The sequence below is a fragment of the Malaclemys terrapin genome, chromosome 8, assembly GCF_027887155.1.
Source record: "Malaclemys terrapin pileata isolate rMalTer1 chromosome 8, rMalTer1.hap1, whole genome shotgun sequence".
NCBI lineage: Eukaryota > Metazoa > Chordata > Testudines > Emydidae > Malaclemys > Malaclemys terrapin.
In genome coordinates, this window is record NC_071512.1 from 51312113 (window position 1) to 51331926 (window position 19814).

At 38.4% G+C, this 19814-nt stretch overlaps 1 protein-coding gene across 2 annotated transcripts in view; it reads right to left on the reverse strand.

Annotated features, from left to right (window-relative positions):
* The window catches only part of COP1 (COP1 E3 ubiquitin ligase), a 210664-nt gene that overhangs the window by 181034 nt on the left and 9816 nt on the right, over window positions 1-19814 (reverse strand). Inside the window, exons 2-6 of one of the 2 annotated variants that reach the window (XM_054037628.1) lie at window positions 17783-17842; window positions 16000-16097; window positions 13774-13850; window positions 8581-8700; window positions 6310-6378 (exon numbers count right to left, since the gene is read on the reverse strand). In XM_054037628.1, the coding sequence (XP_053893603.1) occupies window positions 6310-6378; window positions 8581-8700; window positions 13774-13850; window positions 16000-16097; window positions 17783-17842 (424 nt within the window). The remainder of the gene's footprint in view (window positions 1-6309; window positions 6379-8580; window positions 8701-13773; window positions 13851-15999; window positions 16098-17782; window positions 17843-19814) is intronic. The other variant, XM_054037629.1, reaches the window with a different exon arrangement.

The window sequence follows — 19814 nt, forward strand, 5'->3', positions numbered from 1 at the left end:
ATTCATGACCCACCGTACAATTTCTATACTCAGATATGGCCCTTGGGCCAAAAAGTTTGCCCACCCCATTCTATTTTGTGGTCTCCCTGAGAGGGAAAATTGCTGCTAGCTGTGGAGGAGAAAATCCCTATGCTCTGCAAAAAAAAAAAAAAAAAACACACACCACAGGGATGCCCGCAAGTCTGTGGGAACAGAACTGGCTGCATCCTGAAATGGGTGGAGCCAATCCTATCCCAATCTGGCTCTGCCTCCAAGTCAATGCAGCACAGAGAAAACCATAGTAGAAACAGTTAATATGAGACTTTAGTTTTGGTTATATTAACAACATAACTGAGTACTATTATAAAAATTATATTACATAGGTATTGAACTCCAAGCACTATCAAGAACACGTGAGTCCAATAAGGTTCCTTTTAGTATGAGACAGCATCACTTTTTCATTGAGCAAAAAAACTTATCAAAACAAAGTGAGTCAGACACATGTATCAATGAATACATAATAGATTAAAGTCTCATTTTGTTCCCTACATACTAGCAATTTTCTAGGCTTACTGTCATCTAATTCAGCTCTAATATCCCTTATTAAAAAGCTTGATATGTAAAGAAGCTTAAATAACTGAGGTTTTTAAAGACAGGGGCTAGGAAAGTCCTACAACAACTATAAATCCACCTCAGGAGTCTTGGAATGTAATCAAGAATTTGTGACACAATGGAAGAATGATTGATTTCTAGCTTTGTCACCTCCCCTTACCTACTCATTATCCTGTCCATGTGTGTAGATACTAAGCAATAAGGTTTGACAAGTAAAGTGATTAGCAAGAGCTAATCGCAACCCTGGAGAATTCATGCTTCTAATTCCTTGCGATTATCCCACACTAAGTATCCTTATTTCTACAATTTCACATCTTCATAATAGGGAAGGAACAAAAAGTTTGAGACATAATGATGAGGCAGAAAGATAACTATTCTGAAATACTGAACAGGCAATTTTAGCAGAGCAAAACTGCAACACTTCAGGATTACTCCGCTCCTCTGGGATACTCACCTGCTGTAAAATAATACTCATCACGTGACACATGGGGCCTCATTAATTAAATGCAAGAGACTTAATGCAGCATTAAGAGTATGCTATTAGAAAAAATTCACAAATTCCAATAAAGATGAAAAACCATATTTATGTTAGAGCTCCACAAGCTATGTTCTAGGATACGGGTATCAATAGACCTCTTTCCCTATGCACAAATATGACACTTGAGATAAACTAATGCGCTCACACCCATAGATCCTACATTTGGATATATGGGGTCAAAACATTTTCTGCAGATGACAAGACTTGGGACATAATCGTTCCGAAGTTTGGTGGGCTTCATAACAGTGAAAAGCACTGGAATCTGTCTAAGGAGCAACTGATAAGCTCTTTCTTTATAGTTAAGAGTACAGTTGAGAGATGTTTTTCCCTTTTGTTGTAAATGACACTGGCCAACTAATTTTAGAAGTGTTTTTAAATTAAATATATGTAAATACACCATGAGACAATGTGTGATTTTAAAATATATATACACACACACACACACACACACACATAAATTTAAAATTAAATTAAACAGACCAAAAAAAATTGCATTTGCGCAATGTGGCTGAGTTAACAATGCTGTTGTGAAATCTTAACTTTTAACATTGTTATTTTAACTGTGCAATTGTAACTGGGTTTTGCATTTGTTTTGTTTTGTTTTTTATTAAAGAAAAGCTAAAAAATATTCCAGAGCTGTTTAGCTTGACCTTAGCAAGCCCCTTGCTCTACACCTTTTTCAGCAGAAGAGATTGTCGGATCAAGGAACTAAGAAATGTACACTTAATTAACCATGCACACACATGGAAAACACATGTCCATGTTAAATTTGCACTGCACACAAATAGATTTTCTATTATGAATGATTAATACATACTTTTCAAAGAAGTTGTACTTCTGCTTTGTTTAAAAGCCATTGGTATCCATGAGTTTCAAACTTAAGCCATTTTTGTTCATAGGATTTTTTTCTAGGAAAGGTGGTTAGAATATTTTAATTACACGGGGAAAGTTATTTTTGCACCATGTTTCCAAACTCAAAAGGATTTTGCTCAAATTTAAAAAATCTTTGTGAAGAAACCAGGCATGGATAACTTCAGCCCCAAAAGATCAGTGTTTTAGAAAGTTACGAGCATGTGAAAACAAGGAACTATAATGGGAGATTCTTCTGCAATTGCTACAACTTATATTTCCCTTTTAGAGGGCCAATGAACATGAAATTGAAAGATGTTTTTTCAACTTAAGAACTGAGTCATGTTCTGCTCCAAAGCGGAAGTACATAAAAGTACACCTCTACCCCGATTTAACGCTGTCCTCTGGAGCCAAAAAATCTTACCGCGTTATAGGTGAAACTGCGTTATATCGCACTTGCTTTGATCCGCCGGAGTGCGCCCCGCGGAGCACTGCTTTACCGTGTTATATCCGAATTCATGTTATATCGGGTCGCGTTATATCGGGGTAGAGGTGTAGCATCTTCTTATAACTATAGACCTTCTCCTTAAGAGCATCCAGGAGCATTTGGTTACTTTTCTGACCAAAATAAAAGCTTTATTATTTATTTCTATTTCAGACCCAACACAATTAAGACAGATAGATTCTATGCTGGCTCACACACAGTTATCACAAATTCTAATTGCAGAATTTTTATTGTTGGTGATGTGAGAGCCCAAAAGTATGGAGCTCCATGTTCTGAATCCAGGCTGAGTTTTCAGTTTTAGGAGTTGGAAAAAAAAAAATGTATAAACTCAAAATGAGCCAATCTGATCTGGAGCCATCAAGAGACTCTGAATATAGAATTCCAAGAAGCTACTTTTACAAAGTAAGAGAATAAAAAGTCAGTAAGAATCTTAGGACTTACAGCTTCAAAAGTAATAGTATCTAACCTATTCGGTGGTTTACAATACATGTTATTCCAACCACCTTATAGGCATATAAGTTGTTCCAATCTCCTTGCAACTAGGGCTGTAGCTGTTTATTATGTACTTTGAATATGCTGGTATCCAGAATGGCACAGGTAAATTCACTCTGGGACCTTATCAAGCGTACAGTATCAGACAAGGAATTTATCTAGCTTGTTTAGGAACTGCAACACAAGTGTTATGAAAAAAAAATCAACCTCTGTTTAGAAAATCCTGTAATAATAATGTACTGCAGCAGGTTAGGAAATGTCGCTTCCAAACAATATAATATCTTAAAGGAATATCAAATTATGCCAAAAAATCAAAACAGACACTTGCTACTCTACAGAAAAAGAGCTTTTCTAACCCAACTTGCTCTTTGGGTACATTATGCTGCAATTAGACACCCGCAGCTGGCCTATGTCAGCTAACTTGGGCTTGTGGGGTTGTAAAACTGCAGTGTAAATGTTTGATCTCAGGCTGGAGCCCAGGCTCTGGGACCCTCATCTCTCATGGGGTGATGGCTCTGGCTCGGGATGCAGGCTCTAGGGTGGGGCTGGGGATTAGGGCTTTGGGGTGCAGGAGGGTGCTTGAGCTGGGACCGAGGGGCTCAAGGCTGGGATAGGGGCACAGGGAGGGGTAGCTCAGGGATGCAGGCTCCAGGCAGCACTTACCTCAAGGAGCTTCTGGAAGCAGCAGCATGTCCGGCTCCTATGCAGAGGCACGGCCAGGCAACTCTGCTGCACGCCGCCACATCCCCTGAAGCTCCCACTGGCCACAGTTCCCAGCCATTGGGAGCTGCGAGCGTGGCGCTTGGGGCAGGGGCAGCGTGTGGAGTGGAGCCCCCTGGCTGCCGCTATGCATAGGGGCCGCTGCTTCTGGGAGCCGCGCGGAGCAGCCCCGACCCTGCTCCCCGGCCGGAGCCGCACAGAGCGGGGCAAGCCCCAGAACCCGCTCCCCAGCGAGAGCTCGAGGGCCAGATTAAAACGGCTGGTGGGCCAGATGCAGCCTACAGGCCGTAGTTTACCCACCCCTGCACTAGAGGCATGTCTCCACTGCAAAGTTAACTCAGGTGACCAGCACGCAAGGTTAGTCTCAGCTGGGAATGAGCAGCCACAGTGCAAAACAATACTAGAATTACGGTGTCCTCACTGGTGCCGCACTCACCCGGGTGCATTGCTAGGAATTCTTTGTACTGCAGCAAGATGAGCCGCTTTGATTCTTTTGGGAGAACTTGTTTGTCCTTCTGGGCATACAAATGGAAGCCTCACTCAGGTTTTAGCCTTCAGCCACAGACAAACCAGCTAGCTTGAGTTGAAAGCATCAAACTCAGGTGAAAGGATTATGTGTGTGGATGGGAGGGGAGCGGGATAATGCCAGAGTAAGAGCCAAGTTAACTTTGCATGGAAGACCTATCTTGATTCAAATTTTTGAAGTTTTCTTCACAACCATAACAGCTAGAGGTTTTTGTTTATTTAAGATGAAAGCAGAGATACTGAAGATAGGGGGACCAGATAGCAAATGTGAAAAAATCTGGATGGGGGTGGGAGGTAATTGGTACCTATTTAAGAAAAATCCCCAAATATGGGGACTGTCCCCATAAAATCGGGACATCTGGTCACCCTAACTGAATACTAAGATAGGTGCTAAACACATGAACAAACCAATCCAAGTTCTACTACCACCCAAAATGAACATACTTCTCTGAGCAAAGTTTTTTACCCTTCTTTTAAATTGTGCATTAAAACGTTTAAGAGAAGCAGGGTTAAGAGAAGGTGCATGCTTTATAAAGTACAGAAAATAGAGAGGGAAGAGATCCATTAGGGTTATCGAAGACCATGCCCAGCCAATGCGGAACGGCAGTCTGTTAGAATCTAGTTTTAAACTATGTAAATCATAGTGCTTTCACCATTTCATATTGGAAGTTACTCCTAGTCTAATAAACCCTGTATTTAAGAAATTATTCCTGATATTGAACCTAAATTTCTCTGTCTCCATTCCATCCCATTACTCCTCCCCAGGGGCCTTATCTACTGAAGAGTGCCATCAACTTCAATGGGCTTTGGATCAGGCTTTATAACTTGCTTGGCCACTCTGGACAGTTCCTCTACTATCATTGGTATTTACAGCCTGCAAATACTTTAGGCTTACACTCTTGTTGCCCCCCTCACTAGTCAAACAGCAAAGCTATACATGTTCACATTAAATCTTTAATCAAAAAATCAGCCCCTCCAGATCCCCAGGCATTTTGGAGACTTTTTATTGCAATTCTTTCCAATTGGTTGGTATATTTCTGATACTAAGGTTTGCAGCATTGTATAATATTCCAGGTGCAGTTTCATTACAAATGGAACCACCACTTCCATGGTTTTGGACATGATACCTACACATCAACTCTCTCCCCCCCAAAAAGGGAGGGAGAATCCACATGAAATACGAGTTTGTAATGCTGTATGTTGGTAGAAGAGCCAGTTTTCTATCCACCAGCACCTCCATGTCTCTTGTTCCATTTTTGTATTATTACTTTCTAAGTCCCTCTTCCCACACTTTTGATTATTCGTGTTTTGGATTTTTTCTGTGCTGTATTACCTTCCTTTTATTTTTCCTATTTTAATCTCATTTTGTTATTTTCTGCCCATTTAAAAAAAAAAAACACCATCCTGAGTGCCTTTATATTAATTCTTTGTTCTTACTGATTTTTGTAACTTATCCCCATTTGGTACTGTGACTGAGTGAAATTAACGTTCTTCCAGATCCTGAAAACATTGACATTTTTGATACATTTTGAAAACAATTTTAAAAAGGTGCCTACCAGCCTTCACTCTCTCACTTTCCATTTTCCCCTCACACTTGCATCTTGTTTCAAGAATTTGCCACAAGTTGCCAGCACGGACTCTTTCGTTTACAATTTCCCCTCTCTACACGTATGCAAACCACAATATGAAACAAAAAGGCAATGTAGGTTAAAGACCAAAGCTGTTGTATTTAAACTGATCTATTCTCCTTGAAATCCAGGTACACCTCTACCCCGATATAACGCTGTCCTCTGGAGCCAAAAAAAAAAAAAAAAAAAAAAATCTTACAGCGTTATAGGTGAAACCACATTATGTCGAACTTGCTTTGATCCACTGGAGTGCGCAGCCCCCCCCCCCGAGCACTGCTTTACCGCGTTATATCCAAATTCGTGTTATATCGGGTTGTGTTATATCAGGGTAGAGGTATTTCAAATATCCCTGGGCAGCTGAGAATTTTCTTCGCAGTGAGGAGATCATTTCAGGCTGACCTATTTTCCTTCTTTAAAAAAAAAAGCCTCACCCAGTAGCTAAAACAAACAAAATCTGCTACCTCTCTTTTATTTCTCCTGGCAACCTTGAGGAATTCCATAAGGATCTGTAGTTGGGCAGCATGGGACTCCTGTAACAGAAAATTAAATTTAAAGAGAAAAGGTAGATAAATTTAATGCATAATTCACAGCAGGCATGGAAACAAATCACTTTCATTTAGAAGTAGGGGACAGGAGCAGCACATTAAGTCACAATTACAAGTAAGGTGGTTTTGCTTTGCTTCTAGGTTTCAAAGTTCTGGTTGGCACATGGCAAAGTTTTACATTAGATTACACAAATATTCTCCTTTTGTGTATTACAAGTGGTTAATAGGCAAACACATTTTTCACTCTCATCCCACTTGGAGTGATTTCAGACCCTTTTGGAACAAAGGTTGCTCATCTTCCACTGTTGGCAGATCTTGAGCTTTCACCTCTAATCAATCAACATGCTCAAGTGGAATAATTTGGTTTCAGAAAATGACAACCCTTTCCCCAAATGAACATTTCACAAAGCACAAAAAGAGCTTCTGTAACAGAAAATAAATTTGCTAGTGAAGATTAACTATTTTGGGAAAGGGAAAGAGGTGTTTCCGTTTCCCAAATAAATTAATTCTTTACGTTTTTCTTTGCAATGACCAGAACCTTGAGGCGGCAAGAAGGAAACAGGAACGTAGATTCTCTCTCTCTACTCCTAACATCAGTGCAGCACTAATACGGGACTGCCATATGGAAGAGCCATTTGCACAGATCTTAGAAAAACTCATTTACAGTAGCTCAAAGGTGGGCCAGGGGAAAGGGCATCAGGGATCCATTATGGGGAAAAACAATTGAGAAGGATGGGATAAACTACTTTTCTGGTCTGGTTCTTTCGCTATTGTAAGATGGTTTCATAATAACCAGAAAAGGAAGTAGGTAAAATTTACAGAGGAACACTTTCAGTTTTTACATCGGAATGGGTACCTCCAAAAGTGTAAGTGAAGCATTACTATTCCAACACCTATATGATGCTTCTATTCTGAAGATGATAGTCTTATAACTGAACAGGATATCAGCTCTCCATTTCAAAGCTCTCTGCTCAGTCATATTTGTGGTGATAACCTGATGTGTTTCACTCCAAGACTTCCAGAAGAAAACAGATTTACTATGAAGTCTGACCCCAGCCCAATGGAGAACTTTAAACAATACCCCCAAGGGGTCTGTCCTCTACACACAGGAAAGTATACGTGTAAATCCCCACACAATCTGATTAAAAGACCTCTTTTACATTTAATATAGCAATTTTGTTACCAGAAATGTAAAAGGGATTTTACTTTAGTGTATTTCGTTTCCCCACCGGAACCGAGCAAAAAGATTATGACTTAATTGATCCTGAAAGCCTCCAAGAGTTCTTAATCAAAAATTATTGTTCTAATGTACATACCACTAGCATAAAGTCTGCCCATCCATGTATCAACTGCCAGCTAATTCCACATCCAATATTAGACCACTTCCCCTCTTATACACACACTTCTTCATCGACTGGGTTGCATTAGGCCTGTCTCCTAACACATTGTTAGTTTCAGCTGATCATTTTCCAGCAAGATAGCCAGTTCCAGAATTATACTCAAATACCAATTATAACATTATACAAAAACAAAGACTTCAGTTTATTCATAGTGACAGACTGCTTTGTATCTTATAAACATTCATACTGCTATGATACACAAGACAACTACAGTTTTCCTTTAAGCATAAAAAAAGGTCCTGATTTTCAGAGATGCTGATCACTCAAATTCTCTTGGCTTCACATTGGGAGCTATAAGAGCTAAAAATCTCATGTTTCACAGTAACTCCTTCAAGTGCAAATAAATTAGTAAACATATGGAACTCCCCCTTATAGGGGGATTGTTTAGTTAGATCCTCAAATTTTACATACTTTCAAGTGAAATGTTCACTTAGCAAATGTCTAATTATATCAAAGAAAGACAGTGTACTCTAACTGCCACTTGCTGTATTCCCTTTCCCACTGAAATTTTCTCTCAGCTTTCCCTTCAGCATGATCCTGCCTCAAGTGAGATCATAAATAAATGTTTATTGCATCATACTCCAATACTGGACATAGGTTGCTGTCATGAAAGTCAGTGAGATGGAGAAGCGCTCAATACTAGAGCAATGGGATCCTATAGAAAACCCTAAGATTAATTCTGCATTATGATTCCATTGCAGAAACAAGGAAATCTTTTTGGAAGGAAGATGCCTGTGATTAATCACAATTTATTAGTAAATGAAATAAGACAAGAAAAGCTCCTTACTGCCTCCAACTGCTTCTTCTTTTGCACAAGCAGCTCCAACATCAAGTTAACATTGGCCAAGTCAAGGTTATCTTGATCAGTTCCCAATAAGTCTTGAAATATCTGCCATCTGTGTCCATTCTAAAAAAAGGACAAGAGAGCAGAGGAAGAGAAGGTAAATACCAGTCAGAGTTATTTGACATAAGATATTTAAACCAGTATTGCAGTATTTCATCCTTTGTAAAGTACACAAAGTAGTTTTCAAAAAGAAGAATTCCCCAAAAGGTATAGGAAACAGTTATTTATCCTGTGATGTATCATACCCCAGCAACAACTTATCTTGTAGGGGAAGCAGTTTGATGAACTACCCTATGCTAGGGTAGAGCTGTAAGGTAGACCTTGTACGGGGAGACTTTGACAAACCAGGAAAGTGCCTAAAACCACTATGGCTTATTGTTAAAAAGCAACCTAGTCAGCAGGCTGTAAAGTGGCCATGCAGCTTGACCAAGGCAGGAGGGGAGGGGGGGGGGGTTAGGGTGCCTCAGAAAGGGCAGCTTGACCCCGCATCCTTCCTGATAAGAATTGTGTTGAAGTTGCTGATACATGCACTTTAAAAGAGCAGGATGTACCCCCAGGAATGTCTATTGGGGTCTCAAGGCTGCAAGCTCTAGAAAAACCCACACCTGGTTAATCAATAATCAGAAGGAACCTCTTGCTTGCCCATTGGAACTGCTTGCTTAACAAGTTTTCTTTAAGGGACATGTCATTCTATTACTAACGTATAAATAAGGGGAAAAAGCTTGAGATGGGGGACTCATGTGGCGACTCTTCAGGACTGGTCTCTCCCTCTGGATGCATCTTGTGTTCCCCACCGGCAGACGGGCTGCCCCTGTGCACCTCAAGAGCCACACTCAGCTTTGGTAATTATCAAGGGTTGGGGGTGTTTTACTAATCTTGTTGCGTGTGTAAGTGCTTGAGTCTAAGTAAAGTTTAGCTTTAAGTGAAAGCACTCGTGTTGTCCTGTTTGTGCCAGCCATCTATCGGTCGGATGGCCATGTCTCCTGATTTATTTCTTGAAAGAACCTGGGTAACAACCTGTGTTTACCACAAGTCTGGTGCTATTATTAACTTCAGGAATTGGCAAAACAAGTAGAGAAATATCTTTAGCTCTCACTAAGAAACAAAACCAGATAAAAACTGACCTAGATAGGACTATCTGACTCGATAATTCAAGATGTTTTATTACACTGCAGGATCTAAGAGATTGGTGAAAGTTCTCCGATTTTCATTTATGGACTACTCACGCATTTTCAGTTAAGCATATGCGTTCACAGGACTGGGGATAAAAGCGGTAAACAACCCAATATTGTGGATAAGCAAAAAGTTTATTGTTTTGCTATGGCATGTGTGCGTTACAGCACCAAGTATGAGTAATGTAACAAGAATATACTACATTTATCAAGTAAAGAAAAGCACATTTTCATTTCAAGATGTTCATTTCTGAAGTGATAGATTCCATTTTTCCTTCACAAGTCTCTCATGCTGAAACACATTAGATTTTAATATAATAGAAAAAGTTGAAATAACTCCTAATAGGTGGCTTGTAGGGTTAGGAGAGGGTATGTGTGTGAGATAAACAAGATCCTATTTCAGCACTTTTAAGTCAGCCATATTTTAATAATTAGGGCAATTTGGACAGCAGCAACAATTCTTTACACTGTGGTTAATCCATTTCTACATATAACTATTTCTATATGGGACAATCCAGTTTTCAAATTAATAAAAAAAAAATCTTAGAGTGCATTTAACTGACGTGAGAAATAATTTTTAAGTATTTCAACAATCAAAAATGTTGGTTTAGAAATAAGTTGACAATACTTACACCTCAGAAAGTCAAACAAACTACATTTAAATTAGAAGTGTTGTAAATAACCTGCTCAACCCAAAAATTTTAGCCATAAGAAAAAAAATTTGTGTCATCCACATACAACTGTATTTCCTTTTATAAAATGCTTAGTAGATAGTTTAAGGAAATCATGAATACAAAAGATCTCAATTTTAATCTGGCACTAAGCTACTGGAAAAAGTTATATAATATTAAAACAAGTCCATTTGATTTGAAACAAACTAATACAACATGAAATATCTTCTAACACATGCTGGATTCCAGTAAGAATGGAAAAAAACAGGAAGAACAGAATAAATGTTGGAGTTACAGAAAACATTTTTTTCTCATTTGACATTGCCCTATGCAAAGTTTATTTTGGACAAAATATTTCAGAATACTTGTAAATTTAAAATTAGTGATATCTTTGAAGATCCAAGAATTTTTATTTGAGGAGACCTTAAAAAAGGGTATACACCTCTACCCCAATATAACGCTGTCCTTGGGAGCCAAAAAAATCTTACCGTGTTATAGGTGAAACCGCGTTATATTGAACTTGCTTTGATCAGCCGGAGCGTGCAGCCCCGCCCCCCGGAGCGCCGCTTTACCGCGTTATATCCGAATTAGTGTTATAGCGAGTCGCGTTATATAGGGGTAGAGGTGTAATTATAAGAAGGTCTAGGCTTAGAGGAAAACAGAATTCTGCAGAAATCAAAAATAATCTCCACATTGCTAAATGGATACATCAGGCTGAATAAGCAAATTTAGGGAAAACATTCCAATAAAATGAGGAATACACATTTTTAAAGAAATAAGTCAGCTCCTTGAGGTGCATGATTCACATGTAGCATGGATAAAGATGCCAGATTTGCTTATGGTATACATTATTATACTTGCTTTAAACAATTATTAAAGGGACTGGGCAAAATTGGGCAAAATCGGTTAGCTAGTACAGGTGCTTTTAGCTGAAGGTCCAATTCAACTGGACAGGAAGACTTGGGGATACTTCAACATGGTCTTTTAATTAAGCAAGAACTCCCTACAGGTTTCTGTAGTGCAGGTTTCACTTTTATTTTTTTTTAAATGCAACTTGAATTTCTTCTCAACATTGAAAATGCAAATTTAGAACAAAGAAAGCAAACATACATAAAGTTTGTTAGTATACAAGTGTCTAGTAGGTATTTTTATTTGCTGCCAAAATGTAAACATGAGTATTTTTGGAATACACTCATGACAGTAAGTTTCCATGATAGTTATCTGTATCATAGAAGAACCTAGTGGTGTGTTTCTCATAAGTGTGCTATCAATAGGGAGCAGGACAAATTCCTAAGGGAAAATAAGAGGAGAGAGATTCTGACTAAATGCACCCCTGTATTCATAACATACACAGTGTAATAAACTTTGTACAAAATATGCTTTGTGAGGTGTCATTTGAAAAATAACTCATTGGCCAATATCATTGTGAAATGTATGTAGTAACATTATATGTAAAGTTAAGAATTCCCCCTGCATGATGTTGGTAGCACATGTTCAACTGAGACAGCCCTGACTAGGCAGGAGTGATTAAACAAGTCTGTCCTAAACAAAGAAATACGTGTTTACCTCAATTAACACTGATTAGGAAACAGGGTCCCTAAAACAGCAAGAAGGAGGCAAGGCAAATCTACATTTCAGCATACACAGGGAAGAAGAGCAAGCATGGGGCCACCTTCACCCCCAGACTCCACATCACATTCTTTACGGTTTAAATAAATTTTGCTTTGGGGGTAATCCTCAGAAGAATCCACTACAAAGGGTGACTGGATTACAGCAATGAGGGGCAAAAACACATCTCTCCCTCTCCTTTTTTCCCCCCCACCTAATACAACAAAGGAACCAGCCTTTTGATTTGGGGAGGGGAGGGGGAAAGGAACATCCTGACTTGAGAATTTGATCAGCAGGTTACTGGGAACATGTGGTAAGGATTTTACCTTGAATCAAGTTTAGTTTGTTAAGTTTAGTTACTAGAAAGAGTATTATCTTTATTTCTCTTGTAGCCATTTCTGACTTTAATGCCTTACACTTGTACTCACTTAATCTCTTCGTAGTTAAATACTTCCTCCCCCCAAATTAAAATTAATCCAGTATTGTGTTTAAATTGAACTGTTTGTTACTTTAACTGGAGTTACCCAATCTGTTGCATACTGACCTTTTTATCTTGAAAGTTGAACTTACAAATGTAGAATTATGTAAAAAAAAACTGCATTCAAAAACAAAACAATGTAAAACTTTAGAGCCTACATGCCCACTCAGTCCCACTTCTTGTTCAGCCAAACACTCAAACAAGTTTGTTTACATTTATGGGAGATAATGCTTCCCGCTTCTTGTTTACATCACCTGAAAATGAGAACAGGCGTTGCATGGCACTGTTGTAGCTGGCATGACAAGATATTTACATGCCAGATGTCCCTTCATGCTTCAACCACCATTCCAGAGGACATGCTTCCATGCTGATGACAGGTTCTGCTCAATAACAATCCAAAGCAGTGCGGACTGACACATGTTCATTTTCATCGTCCGAGTAAGATGCGACCCACAAAAGGTTGATTTTCTTTTTTGGTGATTCGGGTTCTGTAGTTTCCGCATCGGACTGTTGCTCTTTTAAGACTTCTGAAAACATGCTCCCCACCTGAGCAATTAGCTGAACAAGAAAGGACTGAGTGGACATGTAGGCTCTAAAGTTTCACATTGTTATATAATTGCACTCAAAAACAAAACAAAAAATCTGCATTTGTAAGTTGCACTCTCACGATAAAGAGATTGCACTACAGTACTTGTATGAGGTGAACTGAAAAATACTATTTCTTTTATCATTTTTACAGTGCAAATATTCATAATAAAAAATATAAAGTGAGCACCATACACTTTGTATTCTGTGTTGTAAACGGAAATCAAATATTTGAAAATGTACAAAAGCATCCAAACTATTTAATATATTTCAATTGGTATTCTATTGTTTAACAGTGTGATTAAAACGGATTATTTTTTTTTAGTTAAATCGTGTGAGTTAACCGCGATTAATCAACAGCCCTACTATTAAGTATGTCTGATGACATCTAAAGTAGGACAACTGCTTGCTTCTACATTCATGATGGAAGGCAGAGAAGGAAGGAACAGCCAGAATTAACATGGCTGCTGTGATCCAAAGCTACTGATATAGGTTTATTCCCCTCAAAGTAAACTCTTCCCTTCACATAAATAGTGAGATTTGTCCTGCATTAACCTAGGCTATGCAGCAATTCCCATCCAAGACCATTAATAAAACCAAAGTAAGAAGAGTTGAAACATACGGTGCTACTCACTGAATGGTCCAGTTTTAATCGCTTTTCCTCAAATCTTTGCTTCTGTTTGAGGATGAGCTCATTCACTAACAATCAGAAAGAAAACACCATGTTAAGGCAAGAGATGGGTGGGTAACTCTGCTTGAAGACTGTTTTACCCACTAAGTGTTAATTGTAACAACAAGATTAACCTAATTGAAAGATTAGAGAAAAATATTTTTTCAGATCACTGGGAACATTTGACAATGTTATCTACAAGCAGTTTCACTGATTCGCCCTACCTACTCACTTTCTCTCTTGTCTTTCCTATAGCAATATGGGAGAGACTTTTCCTTAAAAACACAAACACAACAGGACCAGGAGTAAGGGACAGATGTAGCTCCCAAAACTTCTTTAGGTCATCTTTCTAAATTACTATGATCGTTTAATTAGACTAATTGTTTCAGCTCTGGGTAAAGTACAATCAGAAAAGAGTGAAAGAGATGAAGTGGTAACTGATTCACTGCAGATTAGCAAATAGCATCAAACAGGCCAAAAAAATGTTAAAAGCCCCCAAACAACAACTAGCTTCTAACATATTCTTTAAATATTTAAATCAATTTGTGAAACAAAATTATACCAAAAAATAATCTCCCCCTACTCACTCTTTGACTAACAACCCCTGTTCCCCATACACCCAACAAGCCCGTTTCTTTCAAGCTCCTTTAAAATCCTCAAAAAGCTTTATCAAAGAAAAGTTTATATATCAGAGTCGTTCACTCTCTCACTTTAATGGCCAAAAAACTATTTCCACATTTCAGTCTGTAATTGTAACAAAGGAAGTTTGTGCATGCACAGGAGCACTTTCTAAATAGGAATGTTTCTTTCCACATTCTTAGAGGGGGGAGAATCTCAGAAATACGATTTATATAGGTGCACAGCTGCATAAATATTGGAGAGTCAATGTGAATCAGGAAGATAAAGTTTGAATGAAACATCAAGGCATGAAAAAATAGAACAGAAGATTTTAAATAATCTCAAACACCCAATTGCAATTGTTGTATTTTTCTGAAAGAATTCAGTGGAGCTCCGTGGGGGTCATAGGGGTTCACCCTCTAAATATAACCTGCAGAACAAAGGCCTTACAGCTTGTCTACATGAGGAAATTAGTGTGCAGTAAGTTTGGGTGTGAATTTAAATTGCACTAGCTACCCTGCACTAACTCACCATGTGGACATATTTACTGTGCACTAATATAGCCCTCAGCCAGTTTAACTTAATGCACTTCCAAAGTGCATTAACCTAATGTGCTCAAAGGCACTCAGTGCATGGTAAGAGTGTCCGCACAGGGAAATAGTGCAGAGTAACTAGCATGTGCTAGCCACGGCAGGATTTTTTTCCTGTGTAAACAAGCCCTTATATAGGGTATTCCATTCAGATCCAAATGCATTTGCCTCTCTTTTGTAAAGTTTTGTAACTATAGTTTCCTTCTTTACTCCCGACACAGACTAGTTCCATGATTAAGAATTCTCAGTCCATCATTCTAGGTTCCAACCCTTACTGAGGAAGGGAAGGAATTGTCCTTTATTTTTTAAAATAATACATTTTGGATTAGAGATAATTGCTTTTGAAAAGTTTTCATGTCACTGTGACCTTTCATTTGTTATTTTACTTAAGATTAAAATATCAGCTCAACCCACAAAACTACTAAAGTTTATGTATTTCTCAATATTTCCTAGTCCAACTTTCTTCCTTCCCTTGCCTCAATCTTTCAATTTTTATTCATTAGGATAGAAATACATGGGAAAATTAAGATATACATGCCATATGGCGCCTCATGGCACATGAAACCCAAGTCTAAACCCCAAGTAAAATTGTATCACACATAGTCTAGTATCTTATGACTGCACCTTGTAAATATCTTATAGTCTAAAATATGGTGTAAGAGGTAGAGTAAAATCAGTTCATAAAGATTTAATCTATGGTCTTCATTTTGCTTCTTATAGAAGACCAATAACAATGGGCCAGATCCTCCCCTAATGTAAATTGGCATCGCTCCATTGACATCAGGGGTGCTATGTGAATTTACACCACCTGCCCCACCCCACCGGATATAGTCACAAGCATGAGGGCTGATGAGTAGATTTTGTACCTAGAATTGTAAGTTTACAGGACAATTTTGCAAGGCTGTCTTTACTGCTAAACTCTTATCCTGAGACAGTGTTTCTAGTTCAAACAATTAAGCCTAAGACTCACCTAAAAAGTTGGGGTAAAGATGGTCTATGTTATCAACCACATAGTTACATTTGGGGCATCTGTTGTTATCTTCCAGACTCTGATGAATACATTTATAGCTATTCAAGGAAAGAAAGAAAGAAAACAAGTTAGAGGCCATGAGGAAAAAAGCACAATGAAAGTGTAGTACAGATAACAGCAGAAATATCAGCACTTGATGAGGTGCTCCATATGCCCTGTTAGATAACAACTGTAAATGGAGCACAAAGCTATATCTAGAAGGGAGTGATATCAGAATGTTCCAATATTAACTAGTAATGTCCTAAAGCAAAAGGGCAATTTAAAGCTTCATATCCAAAACTTGGATAGGCCACAATCATGTTTCTGCCTTGGGTTAAGGAAGCATCACTCAGCATATACATCAGGTTGAAGGACAGTATGTAATACACTAAGTATCTTTGCCCACCAGGAGACCCATATCTTACATCTGAAGTCAATAAATGCTCTGGCAGCTTTTACCACTTTTGTAAGCCTGGTACATGATAGCGGTGTCTGGAGTCTGTATAAAGTAACTTTGCCAGAATTGTAAAAAAAACTTAGTAAACGGCATTATCCCTGGACTAAAGGATTGTCTGGCACCGACAGTAACTTTAAATGAAACACAGACAAAGCATCTTTGGTCTCAGTTTCTCCCACTTCCTTCCAGCAGAGTGGATTAATAAATGTCACGCCATAAGGGGCTTTCTGCTTCACTGCTAGGAAACCCAGGGACACACTAATCAGACAGTGCACCTTGCTGTCAAGGACAATCATCCATCTCTGTAACATTACTATTTTAGTATCTCACTCCTCAGATCAGCGACTGGAACAATGGACTGATATTATTGGATTGGTGCTGTATCATGGACACTTCAAAGGACTTGCAACAAGCACAACATGCTGCATACGGCACGTAGTTGTAGAAGTCAGCAGCTACTTCTCCTGGAAGCATAATACTGCAGGGGAGAAGTATATTCCACACTACAAAACTTAATCTGTAGGATGAGTGTAGTGTTAAGTGTTACTAAAAGATCAGTTGATGTACCAAAAGAATGATAAAACTCACAAGAGTTTTCTATTCTAACTTTATGTAAAATGCAAATGTGATATTAAGCTTTATGCTTCAAGCTGATCTCTAACTATCAGATCATTAAGGAGGATTAATGCGGTGGGCAAATTATAACACATCTGCCTTCTGCAGGATTCTTCCGCCCTCCTCTGAAGCACCTAGCCCTACCCACTGCAGGAGACAGGTTACTGCAGTCGACAGATGTTGAGTATGATCCAATATGGCAATTCCTAGTAAAACTTTTCAAAAAACAGATATTTGAAGACAAGGGAAGGGGGAGTGCCCTGGTTTCAAGAGTGACAAGTAAATTCTCCCCTCAAAAAGGAGTTCGTTAACAAAATCATATCCTTGACAATTTTTAAAACTTTACTAAATAGAAAGTTGACAGTCAATATTTTATCTATAAGTACAGTATACTATAAACAATATACAAGTGCTTTAAGTTACAAGTGATGTGGTAGCACAAATATTTTTCACTCTGGCCACTTAGCCTTAGCCCTCTGACTAGTAGGTTTCAATTTTAAATCCTGTTTTTACCCATTAATTCAGTCAATCAACATGGGTTAAGCAGGAAAACAAAATGATGAAGAAACAACATTAAGTTCCAAGTGTCAGTGCAAATCAATCTCTAACCACACTATAATGAAAGTATTTACAGGATGATCAACGGACATTTTGCTTAACATAATATCTTACCAGAAACTGTGTCCACATTTCGTCATGTATGCTTCTTCAATCATATCAAAACAGATGGGGCTACAAGTAAAAATAAAATGGTGCCTTTTTAAGTGTAAGAAAAGCAAACAAGAAAAAAAATAGTTAAAAAGTTCAATGCAGCCATCCAATCATTAAGAGGGAATATTTTGTGTTTGTAAAAGGGATTAAAAAAAAGACAGCAACAGCACCATGGCAATTTAAAGATCAAATGGACACTCAACAGTTATTCTGTGAACACTGAAAGATGTTGTGAAATCTACGATTTACTACAATTAGAAACCAGGACAATGTCTGATCACAGAGCTTTCAGCAGTTACAAACAACCTCAGACACAATTACAGAACCTTTATAACAAGCCATTTAAAAAGAGAGAAAGAACCTCCTGACAAGCAATGCTAAGTCTTAAACAGTTTCAAAGTCAAAAACCTGATTCTTTTTACACTGCTCAGTTACTGCACAAGACTGTCATGAGGATGAGTCCAAAATTGTAGGACAGGAGAACAGGGATGACAAAAAACAAAAAAAAAGAAGGGAAGCTCTAGTTTTGCTAAAACTCTAAACTGACAGCAGGACATGTCAAAAAGAATTTGATATTAACAGAGGGGTAAGAATTAGACTTTGGAATAATCAGCACAGAGATGGGACTGCAAGCATGAGACAGGGACAAAAAGGAATAAAAGCAGAAAGAAGCTGCTGATGGAACCTTGCATGGCATTAGCAGAGAGTAGGAAGAGGTGAAATAACCACTGAAGACCAGTCAACCATGGAATTGTGAAAGCCCAAAGGAAAAAGAAATTAAGGAAAATGGAATAGTTGAGGGTGTTAAAAGCACTGGACAGGTCAAAGAGATGGGGATGGAATTAAGGCTTTTGGATTTACGCAGAAAGAGGACATTAGTGTTTTAGATAGTGTAGTCTCAGCAGAGCAGAAAGGGTTAAAACAGACTGTAAAGGATTAAGAACATAAGAACTGCCATACTGGGTCAGACCAAAGGTCCATCCAGACCAGTATCCTATCTTCTGACAGTGGCCAATGCCATGTGCCCCAGGAGGAATGAACAGAACAGGGATCACTTGATGATTACATCCCCCATCATCCATTCCCAGCTTCTGGCAAACAGAGGCTAGGGACACCATCCCTGCCCACTCTGGCTAATAACCCAATCATGGACCTATCCTCCATGAATTTATCTAGTTCTTTTTTGAACCCTCTTATAGTCTTGGCCTTTACAACATCCTCTGGCAAGGAGTTCCACAGGTTGACTGTGCGTTGTGTAAAAAGATACTTCCTTTTGTTTGTTTTAAACCTGCTGCCTATTAATTTCATTTGGTGACCCCCAGTTCTTGTGTTATGAAAAGGAGTAAATAACATTTCCTTATTTACTTTCTCCACACCAGTCATGATTTTATAGACCGCTATCATATCCCCCTTAGTCGTTTCTTTTCCAGTCTGAAAAGTCCCAATCTTATTAATCTCTCCTCATACAGCAGCCGTTCCAGACCCCTAATCATTTTTGTTGCCTTTTTCTGAAACTTTTCCAAGTCCAATATATCTTTTTTGAGATGGGGCGACCACATCTGCACGCAGTAGTCAAGATGTGGGTGTACCATGGATTTATATAGAGGCTATTACTTTTTGAGTCTTTGGCTAGCTTCAAATTCTTTTTTGGCCTTCCTAATTATATTTTTACACTTCATTTGCCAGAGTTTATGCTCCTTTCTATTTTCTTCACTAGAATTTAACTTCCACTTTTTAAAGGATATCTTTTTGCCTCACTGCTTCTTTTACTTTGTTGCTTAGCCACAGTGGCTCTTTTTTGGGTCTCTTATTATGTTTTTTTAATTTGGGGAATACATTTAAGTTGAGCCTCTATTATGGTGTCTTTAAAAAGTTTCCATGCAGCTTACAAGGATTTCACTTTTGACACTGTACCTTTTAATTTCTGTTTAAGTGACCTCCTCATTTTTGTGTAGTTCCCCTTTCTGGAATTAAACGCTACAGTGTTGGGCCG